General features: G+C 38.7%; 1 protein-coding gene across 23 annotated transcripts in view; it reads right to left on the reverse strand.

The window, feature by feature from the left end:
- Nucleotides 1-6,477: 6,477 nt before the first annotated feature.
- The window catches only part of LOC121477519 (LIM domain containing preferred translocation partner in lipoma), a 667,092-nt gene continuing 651,799 nt past the window's right edge, over nucleotides 6,478-21,770 (reverse strand). For all 23 annotated transcript variants that reach the window (XM_041731917.1, XM_041731895.1, XM_041731914.1 and 20 more), the window contains one exon: nucleotides 6,478-21,736. In XM_041731917.1, coding sequence (XP_041587851.1) covers nucleotides 21,608-21,736 — 129 coding nt within the window. In that variant the 3' untranslated portion in view covers nucleotides 6,478-21,607. The remainder of the gene's footprint in view (nucleotides 21,737-21,770) is intronic.

A 21,770-nucleotide genomic window follows, 5' to 3' on the forward strand; every position in this document is an offset into this window, starting at 1 on the left:
TATACGGGTTGATCTTCCTCTCCTCCTGGAAAAGTGTAATTGCCTTCCTCTTACTCAGCAACCAGACTTCTCACTCTCCATTTTTCCCTTGGGGACAACTCTACAAAGAGAGTACACCTTAACCCTTACAATCCTGCATGCCAGCCCTCATTCATTCATTCATTCATTCATGTCCACTTAAAATACATTTATTCAAGGCCTGTTGCATACTTGGCTCAGTGTATATATGGAGGAGCAAAACACAACTTCCAACCTTCAGGATTTTAGTATGGATGGAAGTTTGACTAGAAGAAAAATTCATTTTAGTTTGACGTAAGAAGTGTCCTAGCATATATCTGCTCAAAGTTGTATGTGCTTACATATGAAGAGTGACAGCCACCACCCTGGAAGTCAAGGAAAGAGTATTTCCTGGGGAAGGTCACATGGCAGCTGGGTCTTGGAGTATGAATAATGTCCAAGGTAAACAGAACTAGACTTTTGTTCAAGTGGGGAAAACATTTTTTTCTTCTGTAACTACTGACAGTAGGGGAAAGGACAAAGCTCCACTTCCACTTGTGCAGGGGGAATTGGGCATTTTAAAGGGAGCATAACGTAGTAAGGAAGGGAGTAGACTGAATCAGGGAAGTGAAAGATGACAAAAAGCCAGTAAAGAGAGTCGGTCAGTATGACAGTGACTAGGCCAGCTGTGTCTGCTAGCTGGCAATCACGAAGTCAGGATTCTATCCTCCCACAGAGACTGGCAGACAAAAGCCTTTCTGATGATTACATTTCAGAGCAATGGCTTTCAGTTCCTTGAGATATTCCTAGGCTGTAGATGCACACACACACACACACACACACACACACACACACACACACACGTCTCAAAGGAACAGAGGAGGTACTTGCAATTGTAAGCTTTTTAAAGTCAGTGTTCTAAGAAAGAGGGGTCAGAGGCCTATTGCCAGGGTTGGTCAGATCTCAGCGTAGGCCTTTGGATGGAGTCCTTTCATATTTCTCAGTGGGCGCCAGACAGGAAGAGGAAGGGCAGTCTAAACACAAAGAAGGGACTACAAAGGCATGGAGAAGTGAGAAGGTTTGGTTGGTTTGGAAAAGTTGCCTGGTTTAATGGCAGGTATGTTGAGGGAGCAGTGGGAACTGTACATCTGGAAGGGTAACCTAGAGTCTTCAGGCTCATGCCAAGGAGTTAGTGTTGTGTCCTGGGCAATGAAGAAATCATCAAGAATAGCATCAGGGGAGCAGTGTGGTCTCATTTGTGGCTTGGAATTAGGCTGGCCACAGTGGAGGATGGTTTAGACGTGGGCTGAGGTGGTTGCTTCAAAGACTGAGACAGGGACTAGTGTGGACTCTGAAATGATTTCCTACAGGAATGAAAGCCTGGATTATGGCAGGGTGGACAAAGTGAGGGAGATGGCTTTAAGGAGATGGGATCAGAATGGGGATCCATTAGATGAGTAAATGAGAGGGAGGTTTTGGGGACCAAATTGGGTATGGATTCTGCATGACTCAGTGGACCTGGCAGACTTTGTTGGTATGATGGTAGTGTGCTTGTTTCTTCCTTCTTCCTACTTACCCAACTCATGCCCTTAATAAGAGAGTTGGGAGGGAGGTTCTCCCACCTGAATTCAGGAAAGTTGTTTGGGGTACTTCATGCTTCATGCCGAATTCTCTACCATTGTTAGTTTTACTTCATCATAGGAAAGTAATGAGTGTTTTACTTATTTCCTAAGCATAACAGCCAAGGCAGAGAGAGGCAAAATGCTTGGCTTTGGGCATGAATCTAGGGTGAAGCTGAAAGACCACCAATTTAATTCCACTGGATGATAACTCAATTAGGATCCGAGATGTGCCAGGCTGTGCAAGATATTTTGGGAGCACTTATATTAGTAAGACTTTTCCCTTCTCAGAAAAAAAAAATCCACATAATTGTTTGGATATGCAGATAATGTACAAAACTGAGGGGAGATGGTATGCCAGTTTGCACCATAAAGGGAACTTGGGAGAGGGATTAGTTAGTTTCGATAAAAAAGTAGTGGAGACTTTACGGAAGTCTTGGTAGGAGATGTCAGGGGCAGGGAATTATGATAAGAGAAGTATCCTGTAATCGCATGGCCCACACTGAGAGCTTTGATCTAGTTTCCGTTTTCCATTCGTCCTCATCTACATTTAACTAAGGAAGTGGATTCTAGGATCTTGTATAAAAAGCACTGAGAGGAAACTTCCCTTAGCCCATTTCTGAAGGCAGCCTTAATCTCAGATATGTGCTGGTCACTACGGATTTATTAAGCACTTGACTCTGTGCTGGAGTAGAAAGTGGAGTTACCAGAGAAAACTTCTTCCCTCCTTTTTTCTTTTTACTATTATGTTATGAACTATGAGATGCAGAAGGAGTGCATAGTATGATGTATCACAATGAGCGCCTATGAACCCACAACCCGACTAAAGGAATCTGCTCTTAATAACACCCCTGAAGTTCCCCTATGTCTTTCACCAATCGCATCTTCCTCCTTTTATCTTGTTCCTCTATGTATAGACCCTCAGACAGTATTATTAGTTTTGCTTATTTTTTAATTTTCGATAAATTATAAGAATATATTTGTCCCTTAAAATAGTTTTTTCCCTCTAATATTATGTTTCTGAAGACTGACCATATCAAGTTACTCAGCCTAGAGTACATTCATTGATGTTCAATTATATATTATTCTATTATAGGGATATACTATTATTTACTGATTAATCAGCCTAGGATGGACATTTGTATTATCTTCAGCTTTTTGCCATTAATAAACCATACAGCACTTTTTATATCTTTATACTTGTCTCTGGAGTACGTGGTCATGAGTGGAACTGTTGGTTATAGGATTTGCACGTCTTCATCTTTATTAGATAATGCTAAATTGATTTCCAAAGTGATTTTAACAATTTTCACTCCCACCAATATTGCATGTAAATAACCATTATTCCACATTATATCTCCAATACTTGACATTATCAGACTTTCAGATTATTGCTGATTTGGTTGATATACAATGGTAACTCACATTGGTTTTAATTTGCATTTCCCTAATGACTGACTTAAATGTTCTTTCATAGGTCAATTAGCCATGTGTGTTTCCCCTTCCATGAAATAATATCTGTTCTTGTGCCCATTTTTCTATTGAATTTCTTTTTCTTAGGAATTCTTTGTAGTTTCTGGATAGTAACCCTTTGTTTGTTTCATGTCTGGAAAATAGCTTTTCCCAGCTTGAATCTATTTATGAATCTTTTGATTAACTACATTTCTTAATTTTAGTGAGGTCTAAATGATCCGTCCTTTTATTTATAGTTTTAATGTTTTTTACGTTGTTCAAGAAATCCTTTGTAACCTAAAAGCCATAAAGATTTTTTTAGTAGATCTTAAAGTTTTGTTTACATGAGGTAGGGATGAGATGTTATTTTTTTCCACATGAAAAACCAATTATCTCAGCATCTACTCCTTCCACAGTGATCTGCAGTATCATCTATGTCATATATTAAGTAACAATAAATTAATGGTTTTGTTTTAGGATTCTTAACGGTGGTCCATTTGTATATTTGTCTTTTTTTTTGTATATTTGTCTTTTTTAATACAAATAATATACTCCTTAATGACCACAGCTTTATGTAAGGTTTTATCTGGTAAAGAAAATTATCCTTATTTTTCAAAAATGTCTCAAGTATTTTAGCATTTGTTTTTCTGAGTAAATTTTATAATCAGCTTGTCAAAGTCAATAGAAAAATTTGGTGGGATTTAGATTAGAATTCCATTAAGTCTGTGGATCAATTTAAGGAGAGTTTATATGTTTATGATATTTCCCTATTTTGGATATGGTCTAACTTTCCATTTCTTTAGATCTCATTAAATGTTTTTCAGTAAAATTTTATGATTTTCTTCATTAAGGTATTCTACATTTAAAAAAAGATATTCTTAGGTACTTTACATTTTTTGTGACTATTTTATATGATTTATTCAAAATACATCATCTAACTTTTTGTGGCTGTTGCACAGAAATAAAACGCATTTTTTGGGTATATTAACATTATAGCTAGCAAAATTTGTTAAGCTTTTGAATGCTAATTATATGCCTGTTTTGGGTTTCCCATTTCCTATACTTATATCATCTATGATTGATCATGGTTTTGCTTCTTACATTCCATTTTTTATAAATTTCATCCATGTTTCTAATATAACTGTACTGACTAAAGTCCTCAGTACAAAACTGAATGGAAGTGGTGATAGTAGATATCTTTCTCTTGTTTATGATTTAGTATTACTTCTAATGTTTCACTATTTGGGGTAATTTTTTCATAGTCTTTACTCAGTGAAGGAAGTTTCTATTCCTAGTTTGCTAAAGTTTTTTTTTTTTTAATTATGCTTTTATTACATCCTATTTCTGCATCCATTGAGATAGGATCACAAGACTTTTCTATTTTGTTCTGTGAAAGTGGCAAATAATATTACAATTATAAATTATATTCTAAAGTTCAACTGTCCTCATAATTCCTAGGATATACCTAACTTATTGGACGTTAAGCTATATGGTTGCCATTTTGTTTGCTCATCACCCTGTTGCATCACTGATATTCCTTCTTGGTTTATTTTCTTTTAGAATTTCTTTTATTGGGATCTACGGGCATTGAGCCTTCTCTGTTTTTATTTCTAATGTCTTTATTTTTTCGTAGAAATGTAAATTATAGAACATTCTTCTTTCTTCCACATCATTAAAATCATCAGTATGATAGCACTGGATTCAAGATCCAGCCTTGACATTAGATTATTTTGTGATCTTGAATAAATCCCTTCATGTCTCTGGGACTTGGTATTCCCTCACAAGATCAGAGTAAAAGCGCTCTAAGGGGCCTTTGTGCTCTCACAGTCTGTGAATAGGACAAATGAATGTATGTGTTGCTAGTGTTAGAATACAGAGAGCAGAAGGGGGCCACAGAACAGAAAATGAGGGGATCCCTGGGTGGCGCAGTGGTTTAGCGCCTGCCTTTGGCCCAGGGCGCAATCCTGGAGACCTGGAATCGAATCCCACGTCGGGCTCCCGGTGCATGGAGCCTGCTTCTCCCTCTGCCTATGTCTCTGCCTCTCTCTTTCTCTTTCTCTATCATAAATAAATAAAAATTAAAAAAAAAAAAGAACAGAAAATGAGGAATAGGAGAAAAGGAAAGAGAAGACAAGATCATATGTTATATGCCCTTCATTATTATTTACAATTTTCTTTGGAAGAAATTATAATACTCTGAATCCAAGTGATTTGGCTATTATTCACTTATTCAAAAAACTATCTTATGTCCGGCATCTTTAAAAATGGTGGCTTCTTGGGGTGCCTGGGTTGCTCAGTTAGTAGAGCATCTGATTCTTGGTTTTGGCTCAGGCCATGATTTCAGGGTTGTGAGGCCAAGCCCTGAGTTAGGCTCTGCACTCAGTGGGGAGTCTCCTTGAGATTCTGTCTGTCTCTCTGCCCTTCCCCTCCTGCAACCCTCCCCCAACTCTCTCTCAGATAAATCCTTTTTTTTTTTTTTAATAGTGGCCTTTTGTGTGCAGGCTTCTTGCATCTGTGTTCTCAGATTCCCCCAGCATTAGTAGGCTGACACGTGATGCTGGAGAGAAGAAACCTAAGGCCTAAGTGGGAAGGAGAGATACTCTTTTCTGAATTTTATGGAAGACTTTCACGTACTCTCTCTCTCTCCTAGTCACACTTAAGGTTTAGTGGATAAAGCAGTGGGCTGGGTTCTCTTATAGACCTGTTGCTTAATAAAAGAAAAAAAAGTTTTTAGTCAATGGTCATGTTGGGTTATTAACTTTATGTCTTTCATTCTCATCTTTAAAATGAAGGTAAAAATAATTCCGGATCACAGAGCTGTTAAAAATGATACAATGAACAGCGAAAGTTTTGAAAATGCTAAATTACTCTCTCAAGTGCCTTCCTTAGTCTTTCTTTCCTTTCCCCATATGTATGCATATCTATCACCTCTAGTAGACTATAGAAGTCTTGAAAGCAGGAATTGTCTGATATATACCCATATCCTTCAAGATGCCTAGTACAAAGCAGATTCTTGGTGTTTGAGAAGAAAACACAGTACATATGAGAAGAAGTGAGGAAAAGTCAGCCAGGGTTGGTGCTAAGTGGAGACCTCCCACCCCCATACGTAGGGACCCATTTGCTTGTATCCAGCTTTAAAGGCAAAAAAACCCTTTACTTGTAAGGTTAAGACAAGGAGTGGTCAAGTAATTTTAGAACATGTCCAACCTTAAGATCTTCTGTGCTGTTAGTGGAGGAGAGTGGGTGCCTTCATACTCTTGTTGGCATCATTTTTGCTCTGAGAGGCATTCCCTTCTCAGAAGACCATCTGGAAAGCAAATGATATAAAAAATGAATCACAGTAAAAGGGGTCAGAAGAAAGGAAACCAGGATTATCCAACTCAAAAAGAATTCCACACAAAGACAAGTATATGTAATAAGAAGTTTATTGGATTTCTAAATATAATAAAGGAGAAGCAGTTCTTTTACAGAAAAAAAGAATATCATTTTCATATTCATTCTTAAAGAGCATTAGAAAAACATAATTGAGAAAAACAGAAGGTAAATAGAAATGTTTTCATATAATTGGATAATACGTAAATACAAAGAAAATACCCAAATCACTTGCTTATAACAGGTTTTATGCTCTTATTTTCATAAGGAATCATGTGGGTTATTTTGGATGTCAGTGATGGTTCATGATGTAGTGGAGAAATGTGATTTGTTAAGAATAAAATAAGAAAGAGAAACCTATATTTTAGGAATATCATGGCTCTGTCAGTAGCACACATGTGAAAAAAGGCATATTCCCTCTAGGTTTTCATGTGGCTTTCCCTAAGTCAAGGAATGTTCTACTGATTAGCAGCTGATCGTGGTGGGGCTATGCTGTACCTCATGAAGTTCTTGTTCCTAGTAGAGAGAAAATCTGGCCTCTCTCTGTCTCCCCCTTCTCTGTTCTTTGTCCACTTGTAAGTACCACTTAACATTTACACAAAACTATCTCTCATAGTCATGGTCATCAGGCTGAAACCTGGACAGAGAACTCTATTGTCTCTTCCCTTGCATCTATCTTGTTCCCAAGGAGAAAAACCCTGTATCCTAATACTTCTGATACCACAGAGATTCTTCAACCCTTATCTAGCACTAACATCTGATTCTCTAAAAAATAGAAAATGACTAGTGTTGAAATTGGATAAGGTAAAAACAGAAAACGAACGTCAACAGGAAGAGTAGACATTTTTAGTGAAGAGTATCACTCTTTCTCCAAGGAGCCAACTGGTCTCATAAAATGACAGCTAAAGCAGGGTGGTCCACACTCAAGATTATGCAACAGTAATCTGTTCCAGCCTCATCCCTGGTGTATGTAGGGGGGCTCCTTATATGGAAGGCAGAATGGTGGCTGACTGCAGTGCCATGGAAACCGTCTCCTATAGCTCGTCCCTCCTTACTTCCTTTTGGTGAAAGTGGGTGGGGCAGGAGATAACTTTGTGACCAAGACGACGTCAAGAGCTTCCTTGGAGAGAGGCTAACTGGAGGCATCTCTCTTTCCCAAAGGAGAGGCGTATTCAAATGAACATGGAGCCAAATGACTTAGAAGGAAAGAGAGCGACTTGGCAAGTGTAATTTGCCAGCTGGTTGAGTCAGACGACACATTGAGAAAGATCTTTTTTGGAAGCACGTCCTCCCTTCAACCCTTTTCCTAAAATCATGCACGGTCTACCTCGTCCTATTTCCCTGGACCCTCTCCTACTGCCACACCTGGATAAGAGTCCTTCGGTCTAGGCTGTGCTGCTGCTCCATCAGCAGGATCTGTGCTTGCAGTGCCCATGGCAGAACTATGGAAACAAAAGCCACTCGATAACATATGCTACTATTTTTAGGAGTCAAAGTAAAGATGCTCTAAGGATCTGGCAAGGACATTTGGCCCCCTGAGCCTCCAATCCTCACAGCCAAGACTTTTCTTCCCTTTTCACTGATGTTAGCCTGTGAGATAAAAGGAGGAAAAAAATGTGCTGACATTCTAAACCCACCAATGCTTAGTTTATAAAACACACATATGACGCATATCCTAATACAGATCCTGGGCTCTATTAATTCTCTTAAACAATGTCGTTTTTTTTTTTTCTGACTAAATATTCCAATTCCATGCAGCATATACTCCCTGGTAGCAGAGTACAGGAAGCCTCAGCAGTATGCCACCATCCAGTCGGATATAAATATAAAGTGGCTGTATCAGCAAGGAATGCTCAGGGAATGTGTTTGCAGCCTGTTCCACGGTGCCACTCGAGAGGGGATATTGGAAATGAGTGACTTTCTTCCATTTGGCAAGCGTTCCTTATCTTAGCACCTACTCTTCGAGATGGTATGTTTTTGAAGGCTGCACAGTATGACTCTGGGTACCGTGTGTACATACATATGTAGGAATAACGTTTATGTTTCTCAGAATAGGCACTTTTTGAAGGCAGTAAGTCTAAAAGTAAAGTTAATAGAGCCTATATTTAGTGCTCATCTTCTCACTTTGCTGATGTGTATGCTGAACAGAAGATCACAGATTTGAGTCAGTCTCGCAAAGAGGCCGGAGTCGGCAAATGGCTATATTCAGAGCTGGGGAAGTCTTGCCAACTCAACTGTAGCTGTTAAAAAGGCAGACTTGGAGAAGGTGGCATCGTATTTCTCAAAGGTGACGGCACAGAAGGAGAAAAGCCGGTGACAAAGCCATGAAATAAAAGCTCGTGTGTGCAGCTCCGAGAAATTACTATCCTCGGGCTCTGCATCTCCATGTCACGTCTCCTTCATGGCACAGATTTGCCACTCAGAAAGTTCTTTCCCTTCCTTTTTTTTTTTTTTTTTTTTGGGTGCGTCTCACAATTGCACACATTCCCAGTAGAGAGAGAGAGCCCCAAATCTGCTAAACTAATGATAAACGTGGAGTTTAAAAGACAAAACAAAAACAAAGTAGTTCCCTGCACAGATAACCTGGCAGAAATTAACACGGCGTCCAGCTGTGAAAATTCTGCATCTAAGTTTAAATTTTCACTTAAGGCACATTCAATCACAGGATAATTTTAGTCATGCCAAAGGATCAGACAATCAAGTGGCATCTTTAGTTCTGTTTGCTATTTCATGTTTCCTGAAAAAGAACAAGGGGAGAATTCAGACTTGGGGGGGCGGGGAGATTCTAACTTTGTTTAATAAGGAAATAATTCTTGGATAATTTGCTTATCAGCTTTCCCAAGAGAATAGATGGGGAGTAAAAGGGAGAAAGTCACTGAAACGTGATTTTGCAACTACTTTGCTACACGTACTGGTGACAGGATTTAACTTCCAGGGTTCTAAGTCTCTTTCCTCAAAGGATGCATCTCAATTCTGACATTTCAGCGCAGTGAGAAGGCTGGTAGGGTGCATACCAGCTTCAACCTAATGAGAGAGGTCTAAGGCACTTTGGCTCTTTCTGGCAATTTCTCCCTGATACACTGATGTGCTTGGCATTCATCTAAAAAATCGGCAGAAGGGTTAGTAAAATGCAAACACTGCCTAAATATCAACTTGCCTTTTACTATTTGAAATTAAAATCAGGCCATTTCTATTGTTGGCATTTAACTGCTAAGAATCCCGTTTCCTCTGAAGTCTGTGTTTGAAGGAATGAAACACGTTGGCAGATACATCATAACCCGGCTATGCTCTTCTCCTACTTCTGGCTTATGGTTCCTAAGTGATCATCAGCTGTCACCCACAGAGAAAAAGAGATGAGAAGGTATTGGATTTTTTTCCCCTTTGGATTTAAGTCTCCCAAGAACGAAAAGAAAGGAGACATGTATCCAAGAAAAACTAGCTCTCCCCTTTTTGCATGTTCTAAAGCAGTTCAGAAATGGCATTAAATAATTTTGTGAGGAAAGAAATCCAGACTTAATATTTACTCCCTTGTGATAGAGTAAATGAAGTTAGGAGAGCAAGTGTGATACTCTCCTCTTGGCAGGGAGCAAGCAGGCATCTTCCAAGGTGATAACACGATGCATCAATAACAACGGCCCAGGAAGAGTCTTTACCCTTTTCCCCACAGATAGAGATGTAAAGAGAGAATCAAGCAGGAGTGATAAATACTTTCGTTTCCACCCCCACCTCAAATTGCTTTGGCATATTTTAAGAGATAAATGGATCCATACAAAATTTAAAGAGCTTTTTCTTTTCCTTTTTGGCAGCCACAAAAATGGGTCAGGTCTAGGAATTATTAATTTCCCGGCCTGCAAAACCCAAGTGTTTTAAAATAAGATTTCTTTTTTTGAAGGATCAGCTTTCTTGGAAGATGCTTGTATGTGCATATGTGTGAGAGGGTGTGCACGCACGTGCACGGGTGTGTGTTTTAAAGACAACGCAATTGTGTTTTCCCTACATATGGAGGACTGTATCATGCAGAATGGAGGAAGGAAAAGTTTTATTCATAATTTTCTTTACATTATGTAAAGGGAGATCAGGGTTTGTGACTCCCCTTTTTTTTAAAGGGCTGCTTCTTCATCTTCACTGCCTCCCTGCCCTTTTGTTCCTGCTGAGGAGATGTCACAGGTTCCACACATGGATGTCCCTACCTAGGTGTACTCACCTAGATAATTCTCGAGAGTTCTCAAAATTCTTCTCTCTCTACTCATCCGCTCTTGGGTGGAGATACTCCATCTATCCTACAAGAATTGCTCTCCACTGCGTCAGCCAGAGCATTGATCAAGCCTCACCGGAAGACAAGGCTCCTTTTTCCAAGCTCTGACTGTTGCCATTTCTGCCAAGGGTACTACCCTGCTGGCCCCGTTGGCACGTCCTTTGTATTCCAGGTGTGAAGTGTGGAAAGGAGTGAGAGGTCATTTGTGACTTAACTTGGCCCTCATTAATCCCAGGGAATAAGCAGAGGGACAGTGAGAGTGGCTTGATGGATGGTAGCTTCTAGGGAGGGAAAAGCCTAGAAAGCTTATTAGATGAGATCATTTTAAAGGTTTCCTGCAGGAGATTTAACTCAGATGAAGAGAGAACATCTTTCAATCAGTTCACCGACTTTAACTTGAAGCCAAACAACTATAATGAGAAATGGGAGGAAATAAAAACCTAAGAGCACCCATCAAAAGGCACATCTTCCTGAGAGATGCAGCTCAAGGGAAGGAATGGTGGGTTGTTGGTCTGCCATGTAGGGTAGCTTCTAGAATATACACAGTGGCTTACAAGCGAGCATCCTGGGGACAACACAGTACCAAACTCCCTGGAGTAAGCACACACAGATCACAAAACCACGATGGCCTGGGAAGCCCCGTCTGCCAAAGGGCAAACACCAAATAGGGAGGCTGCATTCGGTCCTGCTGCCTTTGCTCCCAGACATTTCAAGGTCATAGGTTGGTAAGGTGGTTGGGAAATGCCTGGTGCAGTGACATACTCTGTGGGGCCTCAATAAATGTGAACTGAGAAGGAGAATAATAGGCATTGCTTACCTCCAGCACTTTCCATCTCTGTGGGGCATAAATCGTAACCCCCGGGAGAGAGACTGTCTTAAGGACCGAGTCGCCTCTGCCCTCTGCCGCATTCGAAATGATACAATCTTGGTTGATATGCTGAACCTCACAGTTCCAGAGTTTTCCCCTTAATGTAAAGTAAACCAACCGTCTCCGGGGAAATTTGCTGCAGTGTGCTTCGGTGGCACAGCTGTTTGTTCTTGGCGGTGGCCTTCCCCCACTGACATCATCACAGTGCTGATGTCGGATCAGATGATAGAATGCCTAGTAGTTTCCCACAGGATGACACAGACCCTGCACGCAGGATGGCAAGGCAGCACCGGGCACACGTGGCTTTGCCACCTGAGGTCTCTAATGGTCTATGAGAACTGCCCTGGCTGCCTTTGAGCAGGGCACACGATTGTGTGTGAAGCATATACTGTGCTCTGAGGTAGTCTGTGCCCTGAGAGTGGCCACTGGAGAGAGCACTGGACTTGCACGACCTGGCTGTGTCCCCAGATCTGCCACTTACCAGCTGTATCGCTTTTGGCAAGTCACTTAACGATTCCGAGCCTCGGCTCTCTCTTCTAGGATAGGGCTATTAATAACCTTCCTCCCAGGGCTGTTTCATGTGTGAAAGCAGTTTGTAAGCTCTCTTAGGAATTATTATTTTAGAGCTCAGAAAGCCACCCCCAGGTCCTGCCCGGGAGACTGATGACAGATTCTGCCGACAGGGCTCTCTAATTCAAAGCTGGGGAGGGGCACTACTGGCGGTGCATGGGAACCCAGGGTGCTGATAAGAGAATCTGTACACTTCTGCCTAAGACCAGAACATAATGTCACCCCTTCCTCCAGGGACGAATTTCCTTTGGCAAACAACAACTGGACAGAAGTAAAGACTTTCGACAGAACTACTCTCTTTTGCTTTTGACTTCTTCCTTTTTAGAAGTGGAGATCAGGGGCGGGCACGTTTCAACATTTCAAGGTCATTAGCAGCAGGCCAGGTAACTGGAGTGGACTGCTCATGAGTTGGTCACTGGGGGAGTCCAAAAAGCTACTTACCAACTGTCGGAACACTTTGTCTTTTGAGTTAGAAAATAACAACAACAACAACAACAAAATACTCATAAACTCTAAAACCTGGCCCTCAGAAAATCCTTCAGACCATTTTTAAGGATTTTTTAAAAGGTTTTGTCATCTTTAGCTAATAATGAAGGTTTCCCTTTTAAAGTAATATGTTCCCAAGATGAAAACAAGTATACGTGGAAGGAAAATGAAGGGAGGAAGAACATTTTACTGTGTACTAAAGATTAGTTTTGTGTGGCACCTGGGAGAAGAAGTCATGAGCTTGTTGATGTAGGTGATGCTTCAGCAGAGTCTGGATTGTCACTTAGCAGTGAATTGGCAAGGGAATTTTAACACCAAGTGGAATAGATGATGGCTGGGTCCTTTCCAACCGTTGACCTAAAGCCATAGGAAAATAAGGATGACTTGCTTCTTCTCTTGCAGGGTTCAAAAGACACATGTGTTTGCTCCGAGAGTAATCTGTTATAAAGCCTCCTGTTCATAATGTATGTGCTGGTTTATATTTTGGCAGTCGTCCTATCTTCCAGTTATAAAGAGGCAAGATAGAAAATAGCAATTGAATTAGATTTCCTCTATGTCTTTTACCTTCCCATTGACCCTGAATATCTGGAAAGTTTTTCTCCTGTTAAGGAAATTCCAGAATCCATAATACTTAAAGTAGAGGGTCTTTTCTAAGGATAGCTTGTGCTTTTCTGTTGTTTCTAGTGCCTTAAATAGTCTTCCTTCAGCGTTTCCACATTAACTCAATAAGTCAGTTCAATATTTCTTACCAAGTTTCCCTCCTCAACGAAGCCCTACTGATGCCACTAGAAAGCAGTACCCTTCTTAATGCTATCGTCCTGAAACATATTGAACCTGTTTGATCTTATTGCAACTGGACTGAATCAAAGTTACTTAGGGGCTGATTCTATTATAGTAATTATTAAATTAATATGAGAAAGGGATGTTGGACTGCCATGTAGGGTAGCTTCTAGGAAATACACAGAGGCTTACATGTTAGAAAGGTTAAAAAGACAAAATAAAGAGAAATACGGATTCCTAAGAATAGTTCCTAATTGATCATGTAGGGAAGCTGTTTGCCTGGTCTAAAGTGCAACATCTCTAGGTACAAACATCGGAGAACAAAAGAATGGAAGTGAATCTCAAAACCAATTAGCAAGTACGTATTTATGTTAAACCTAGAAAGTAGCCAGAACTCTTTTTCCGCATTCAGTAATGGGAACATGGGCAAAAAAATGTGTTATTTCTGAGAAGACAGAGACAAAAGGAAGAGTAGGTTTAAAGAGACTTTATAAACATTAACCAAGAAGTGGGAATCTCACGGATGGCATACAAGTTAGCTTGCTTCTTGTTTTCAGAATGACTTTAATTTTGGCTACATCAAAAATAGGACACAAAGTAAAAGGTCTGTTTTGTACACATGGAAGATCTAGCCTCATCTGCCTTCCACTCTCCTGAGTCTGAGTCCTTGGTGGAAATTTCCACATTGGCTATCAGTTTCTTTTGGGTGACTTCAAGTCCATTTACTTTTCAACTCCAGAACAAAGTTTTTCCACCTAGCCTGACCCAAGGTGATTACTAAGCCTCATCAAGTAGAGTGAAATAGAATTAGAAACTATTTATACAACTGTTCAAAGGAGAAGCAGTAGGGTGATTGGACTTGACATCATGTCAATAAATGGGAAAGAGTTGAAAGAGTTAGTGATATCTGATCTTGAAGTAAAGATTTAGACATTAGAATCGTTTTTGCAAAGCCCTGCAGAAAAAAATTATATGCAGCAGGAGAAAGAACTTTTGTAGAAAAGAGTTGCCATAATAGTAGAATGGACTGCTGGGAACAGTACTACATACTGGCCAGGTCTAGGAAATGAGATGGTGACTTGGTAGCAAAATAACAGAAGAGATTCAGATTCTTAAAAGGCCCATGATTCTATATTTGTCTGGCAACACCACCAAAGGATGTCTGGGGTCAGCTATAACCCTCAATGCTAGTGTAGAACACAAGACGATATAGCGACATCGGTCTTATTCTTGGTAAATCATTCTACTTCTGGTGTTTAGAAGTGAACTAGAAGCTACGGTCAGTGACAGGTTGACTGAATCCATTATATGGGTTGTTTAATAAGGCTGCCATTTGGGTCAGTTAAATGTCTGTCAGAGTTAAATGAATAAGGTTTTCTCTTGCCCCTAAGTTAATGAGTAGCTTGGAAAACTTTAAAAAGGTGTATTGTAAGGAAAGATTAATGCCAGTATCTTAAATTATTACAAAAGAATTAGCTATAGGTTTTCTCCTCTCTCTAGTATGTATAACTTTTCATTTGCAGAATATTAATTTTTGTTTATAACAAAGACTTGGAAATAGAGATATGTATTAGTGTGGTTAGACTGTGGATAAATTAAGTAACAATCAGAAATAAAGACCAAAGATTTTAGTAATTTTTTATGTGATTTTAAGGGGAAATGTTCATGAATTTAACAAAAATGCATCTTCCATACCACTTTCCACAAAATAAGCCACACATGCCTGTTGGATAACTAAATAGTGTCTATAACTTTTTGTACAAGGGGCAGAAAAGTAAAATAGAGAAAGGAATAAGTGTCCTTTTAAAGGAAGATAGGCCATTTTATACTTCTTTCTTTTAAAGTTAGTAAGATAAAGTTAATTTTCTGTGTTTGCAACTAAAAAAGAGAAAACTAGTCTAAATAAGTTATAATTTGGATGTTTAGGGATGGCATTACAGATTAGTGGATGATTGGGTTTCAACAAGAGAACCACAGATCTAAAAGCTTCTACTTACTGTCATCATCAGGCAAGTACTGGAAAGGGATAAAACCTTTCATGAGTGAAAGCAGAAACCTCTAACCTTCAGAGATGCTTAGGGTGCAGTGCGGTGTGTCCAAGAATATGTATCACCATCTTTCAGGCTGAGCATGAGCTATGCCCCTCTCTTGGAGGGGATGAAAGGACATGCATTATAAAGTTCTGGAGTAGCTCTGATCCATGTTGTGGGGCCTAGCAGCTGCTGTCATTTCACTTTCTTCTGACAAGGGAAAAAAATATTGTTATCTATAGTGATTTTTCAATACATAGTAAACTTGGAAGTATAAATATTTTACTTGTTCAAACAACTACAATTGCTGATCCCTAAAACCCCTCTGATGTTTTCAGAGTTATACTTTACAAAAACTCTCCGGCCATCATTTTAATTAGACTGTCCCTTTTCTTAAATCCCTCCTTTGTCTTCTGAATCCCACTCTACGTGGAGACAGGTTAAAAACAAACAAACAAACGAACAAACGAAAACCAAAACCACACAAAACTCTGTTTCTGTATCAAAACAACATAGCCACCGAGACTTGGCAAATTCACTTACGTATTGAATTAACTATATATTAAATATGTTTTGCTTTCCTCACACATGACCCTTTCAAAAAGGAAAGTCAATGTAAATCCTGTGAAAACTTAAAGAAAGTAGAAGTGAGAGCAGAGACGCAAAGTAGAAATATATCCCTAGAATTATAAGCTTTTTCCAAACAAATTAAAAAGAAATGGACACAGAGGGCATATTTTTATCAGTACTAGCCAGAGTTCAAAAGAATCTCAAAGCTGAATTTTAACAAGATGCTTTACTGAGAGATCCAGACTTGTTCTTCTCAGGTTGCTTTTTTTGCTTTTTATAAACATACTATAGGCCTGTGAGCTGTGATCTAGGAAAAACTCTGGCACTGACCTACCCTCGTTAAATACTGTGATCCGACTATTAGGATTTAATATTATGCTCATAGGCAAAATGCTGATATGTGTAAAAATTCCAGAAGGATGATAGTTTTTCCTTGCCAGCAGGAAAATTACCAAGTTTCATTAGGAATAAAATAACATGCCACACCACTTAAAAATATGATTGTTTTGTCGGTCAAAATGCTTCGGACTTTAAAAAAAAAAATTCTTAACCTAATCTTAGAAAGATCACTTTGCATATAGCTGAGAAAAGTAGGGCAGTCATAAGTGAATTTGCCAAGAACTCTATGATCTGAGTCCCTGATGAAAACTCATTAAAATAAAACTGAAAGACTCTATTATCTCATCTCGCTTTATGAATAAATACAATCTGGAAAATATGCCCTTTTTAAAAGGAAGGGTTTATGGATGCCATATATATTTGACGGTAGTCGTCTTCTTCCCTTAATGTGATCATAATTCCGTAAAGAGCAGAATGCACTGATATAATTTACTTGTGAAAAATCCAAGCCACAATATCATTAATAGGTAGTATGAAAAGAAGGACAGAATGTAAGAAAGGAGGGCAGGAATGAAAAGGGAAGGAAGGAGAAAAAGAGGCAAAGAGGAAAAGAGGAAGAATTCTCACCAAATCACGGAGCTTTAATCAGATAATTTTTTTAAAGTTTGAATAAGCTACCCCAAACAACAGCCTCTTGAGAAGAGTTTCCTTCTAGCTATCTGTCACATAAATAACAACCTGAAATGTCCACAGTTGTACGTACCATAATAATGACTCAGAACTCAATCCTGCTCCCAACTGGTTCTGTCCACTATTAAATTAAGACCACAGACAAGCCAAAAAGCTATGACAATTACTAAAAGTAAATATGTGCTGAATGGTGGTAAAGGCTTATACTGAAGTCTGCCTTCATTATCTGACTAAGATCAGAGTAAGACCAAAAATAATCACTAAACATCTGAAACATCACCTTCTGGCATAAAAGTGTTCTCTTAATTCAGGAATCCATAAGGTACTTCTCCGAGAGACAAGGAGAAAAGAAACACTATTAAAATACATTAAGATAAAAGAGTTTACATTTATCTGGATTTTGTTTTCCTTTTTGATGAGTGGATCTTGGAAATTTGGGAGATGATTGCTAATGTTATGGACTCTCCACTGGAGTATTCGTAGTAGTGTAGAGATTCTTTAGACATAAGGCACACATACATGTTGCTCTCTGATTGTCTCCCATGAAAGTGCACTGAGAGAGCGATCTCAAGAAAGGGACTTCAGGCACATTTTGCAGAGGTACATCTTTTTCAGCCTACTGGTTTCCTACAGATGGCTAAAGCAGGGTATGGAACATGCTGTCATATTTCATTCATAACACACATGTACTGCAGCTCTAGGCAACAGATGGACAATCACTTGTTTAAACTACAAATGTGAAATACTAAGGTAGAATGGCAATATTTCTAGAAATGTCTATGAGAAAAAGAAGCCTTTCCAAGCCAAGAGGAGTGGTGAGAGGCTGGGAGGTCACACCAGTGTTTCCCTGATCTCCCTAGCAGCTGCCATAATTTCCCCGACACCCTTCAAAACTTGATGATGGAGGGATCAGGGGGCAGCCAGCACAGATTTGACAAGAGAAGCCCAAACCATATCAAATAGAAATAACACTGTTATTCATGGCTGGTTCACATTAATAGGGTTTTTACTAACTAGGAAAACTGTTGTTAAGTTGTGTTTTTTAGAGTCCTGTCTATATTCAATGAACCCTCTTCTAGAGCCCCATTGTAAAAGTGCTCTCTTTCTTCCTCTGAACCCAAATAAAAACACTTGTTTAAATGTAGTTAGAGTTTTATATACTTTAAACATCACCATAAACATCTTTGCAGAATCTTGTGTGGCGAGAAAACAGCGTTAGTGTTAACTCTGCTGCATTAGTCAGCATACAGCCAATGACATAATTTTGATTTGAGAAGTTGCCCCTACAAAAACAATTTATCAACGACAGGAAAAAGAACCCACATCTTTGAGCTGCAGAGATGTCCAGCATCTCAAAGCCTTGATGTCCTATGTTGGGACACATGACTTAGTTTTGAGTTTAATGCTATTTGAGTTAAATGCAATTTTGCTTGCAAATAAGACTCCACATTGAGTCAGTGTGAGCTAGGGATCCTGATAGTGAAGAAATTTGATTTTGAAACCGTGTGCAGAGCCCATGACATAGTGGGTTTTTTTTCCTTTTCCGTGTCTCTCATTACACAGAATTACCAAATATTTGTGTTCTTGACAATTTTTTAAAGCCTGTATATTTTAACAAACTTTCTTTTATAAACTCTGATTTTTCTATTATTTATGAATTTAAATAATAATCCAGACAATATACTCAAAGACAAAAGAATTATAATTGTTAAGGTCATATCATCTTTCTGTCTCTGTTATAGGCAAAATTTCACATAACTAAAAGAGTAAAGAGTGATTTGGCATTGTTTCAACCAAATGATTAATAGAAAAGATAAGAAAGCAATATAAATCATATACTTAAGAAATCCTGGACTAAAATATGTAGGATCCTTTCCTTATTATACCTTGTGAAAGAAAAGAAATCTAAATCTAGATATTTCTGCATATGTGTGTGTGCACATTCATTATTATAAAAGTATAATAAGTCTATATTAAAAAGAGATTTATTTTAAAACTCTTTGGTAAAGATACTCTGAGGTTATGTGATAAAAATGTACTATAAAGATTGAAAGCAAGCAATATTCTGGCAATGCCACAGTGATGGGTATGTGACAGCATTTTCTTATAACTTTCTCTTTAAAATGTTTTGGCTTGTAAACATTTAGTTACACGAGGACTTAAATGTAACAAACAAGTAGAATGTCATTGCATTTTTATAGTATAAATATTTCATACATTTTCCTCTTTTAGCAAAATTCATAATACTATGACTGCTCTTCAAGAGATAAAATCCATCTCTCAATAAATTGGGCTTTGGGCCTAAACATGATTTCCCCCGAAGTATTTCATAGAAAACAAACTGCTGAAGCCATTCAAGCAAATTACATTCTCTCTCCAATTGTCTGAAAGTCAGTGCTCTTTGAGGTAATCAGCATGTCTGATCTTGGATTTGGAGGACAGAAATTCAGAAATATAGTTTCACTATTGTATCCAAAAATTCACATGCTGCCCAAAATGAATCCCATTGTATTTCACATTAAGAAAAATATAAGACCAATGATAAGAGTAGCAAAGTAAGGGGGAAAAAACAAAGTTTTCCAAGAAAACTTTGCAAAGCTGTAACTTTGGCAGTCACTTTGGGTGACCAAGGCAAAAGAGACACAAATTAACTTAGATGAACTAGTGATCATAGGCTTAAGAAGTTCTTAAAAAAAAAAAAAAAAAGAAAAGAGAAGAAAAGAAAACAGAACCATTTTTACAATCATTTCTGCTAAAGTAAAATAAATGTAATTGGCGTTCCTGAGGCACGGGGTATAAATCAAAACATGCACAAATAACTTTTCATTTCTGTTCTGAGCTTTAAAATAAAAAATTAAAGTAAATGTCAGAAGAGAAAATCGACTTTATCACTTTATAATCATGAAAAAGGTATTTGTGGACTCAGGGAAGGGCGCCTAAGGGAATGTAACTCTACTTGTTATATTTGATTTCTTAAACTGGGTGTTATGTATACAGGGATTCATTATATTATTATTTATATTTTGTGTCTATTTAAAATACTTCATAATTTAAAAGTATATACTTGTGGAAGATTTGAAGAAACGTTTAAGAAATCTCAATCCAAAATATTTGATTAGTTTACAAAATGGCAACCTGCCGTTACAAAGATGGGTGTCTCTCTTTAAAAGAAACAAGTCAGAACCCACTAGAATGGTTCTGTAGTTGGCAAGCAAGCGTTTCAATGCCCAGTAAGAGTTTGAATAAAGATTCCAGGCAGAGACTCTGCATATTTTTAGCTCAGAAAAAAAGCAATTTTTTTTTTCAGCGATTGTCTTTGAAAGTGTGGTGTAAATGTCACATCCATGATAGGACAACATCTCCCCACGATATGCAATTTGAGTTGCGGCAGGATTACGGTAGTAATGAAATGGTTTCACATTTTTTTCAAGCTTTCCTGTCTTTTTAAAGTAAACTAAACAAAACTACACAATTTTATTTTGTGTGCTCTGATTTGCAGTTGTCAGGCAAAAAGGACCTGGGCCTGGGGGACAAAAAAAAAAAAAAAAAAAGAATAAGAACAGTTCTTTACAACCATCTTCCTCCAGAGAAAACTCAACTTTGGTAGTTGTGTTTGGATATTATTAAAAAAAAAAAACATGGCAGTATTTCGGAGATGAAAAGTGGGACAGTATTGGAAATGTTACGTTCCAGAGAAAACAAAGTTTGTCTGTATTATTACATCTAGGTGGCATGGAAAAGGAAATTCTGAAGATGGTGTTGTGGGATAATAATAGGATTTTCAAAATACCCCCAAATGCTTTTTTTTTTTTTCCAGCGTGTCCCACTGGTAATTCCTTTAGGAAAAAAAAAAAAGTGAATTTTGGCTCTCTCTCACCAATATCTGTTTACAAATGAGCCCTGACCACTGGTCACTAGAGATTTTGAATTTCCAATCAAATTAGGTTGCAAATTAAATTGGGGCTTGTTTTAACCTATGTAATTTACAGCTTAAATTCTTTGTAGCCTAACACACGTGGCGCACCTTCCCCCCACTAACCCCCCAAGGGGCATGGCTGGTTTAGAGCAACAAGATGCGCTTTTCAATACACAGAGAAAGAATGGCTATCCTTTCTGATCCCAGGCCACGGGGAGCTGATAGGATGGGACCTTCAAGCCTCAAAGCACCTGTGAGTAGGCCGACTCACCCAGGAAAAACTGTGCGACAGCAAATACCACGCTAAAAAAAGCCATTCAACCAGATGAAAAGTGAGACAAACACAGGGATTAAAAGTTAAAGGAATGCAGAAGTGAATGGGATGGAGTATAATCCGTGCAAAAATGTGGAAGTCCTGGGGAACAAAGGCCCATCGAGGTCCTGCATGATTAAATGTGAAATGTGTATTTCGTGAGAACTTAGAAGAAAAAAAAAATCTCATCATCTATGTGCTTCTAAAGAAAGGTTAACATTAGAGGAAGAACAGAGACTATCCCACGGCTTGATTGCCTTTCCTGTATTTTCCCATTTCTTTTCTTATCTTTTTCTTGTGTTTCCTTCTTCTCAGGGCCACCAACTAACCAGCTAAGCAGGCGACTGTATTTAAAGGTCGGTGCTGGCTTTGGCGGTGAGCACCCTGATGCGGGCAGAGTTGCAGGTCTTGCAGAGGATGTGTCCGTCCAGAGGGTAGCAGCCTTGGTTATCTCCTTCGGACAGGAGACCGCCACAATCCTGGAAAGACAGATGCAAGGGTTGTGAGTGCACC

The sequence above is a fragment of the Vulpes lagopus genome, chromosome 17 (assembly GCF_018345385.1).
Source record: "Vulpes lagopus strain Blue_001 chromosome 17, ASM1834538v1, whole genome shotgun sequence".
Classification (NCBI taxonomy): Eukaryota; Metazoa; Chordata; class Mammalia; order Carnivora; family Canidae; genus Vulpes; species Vulpes lagopus.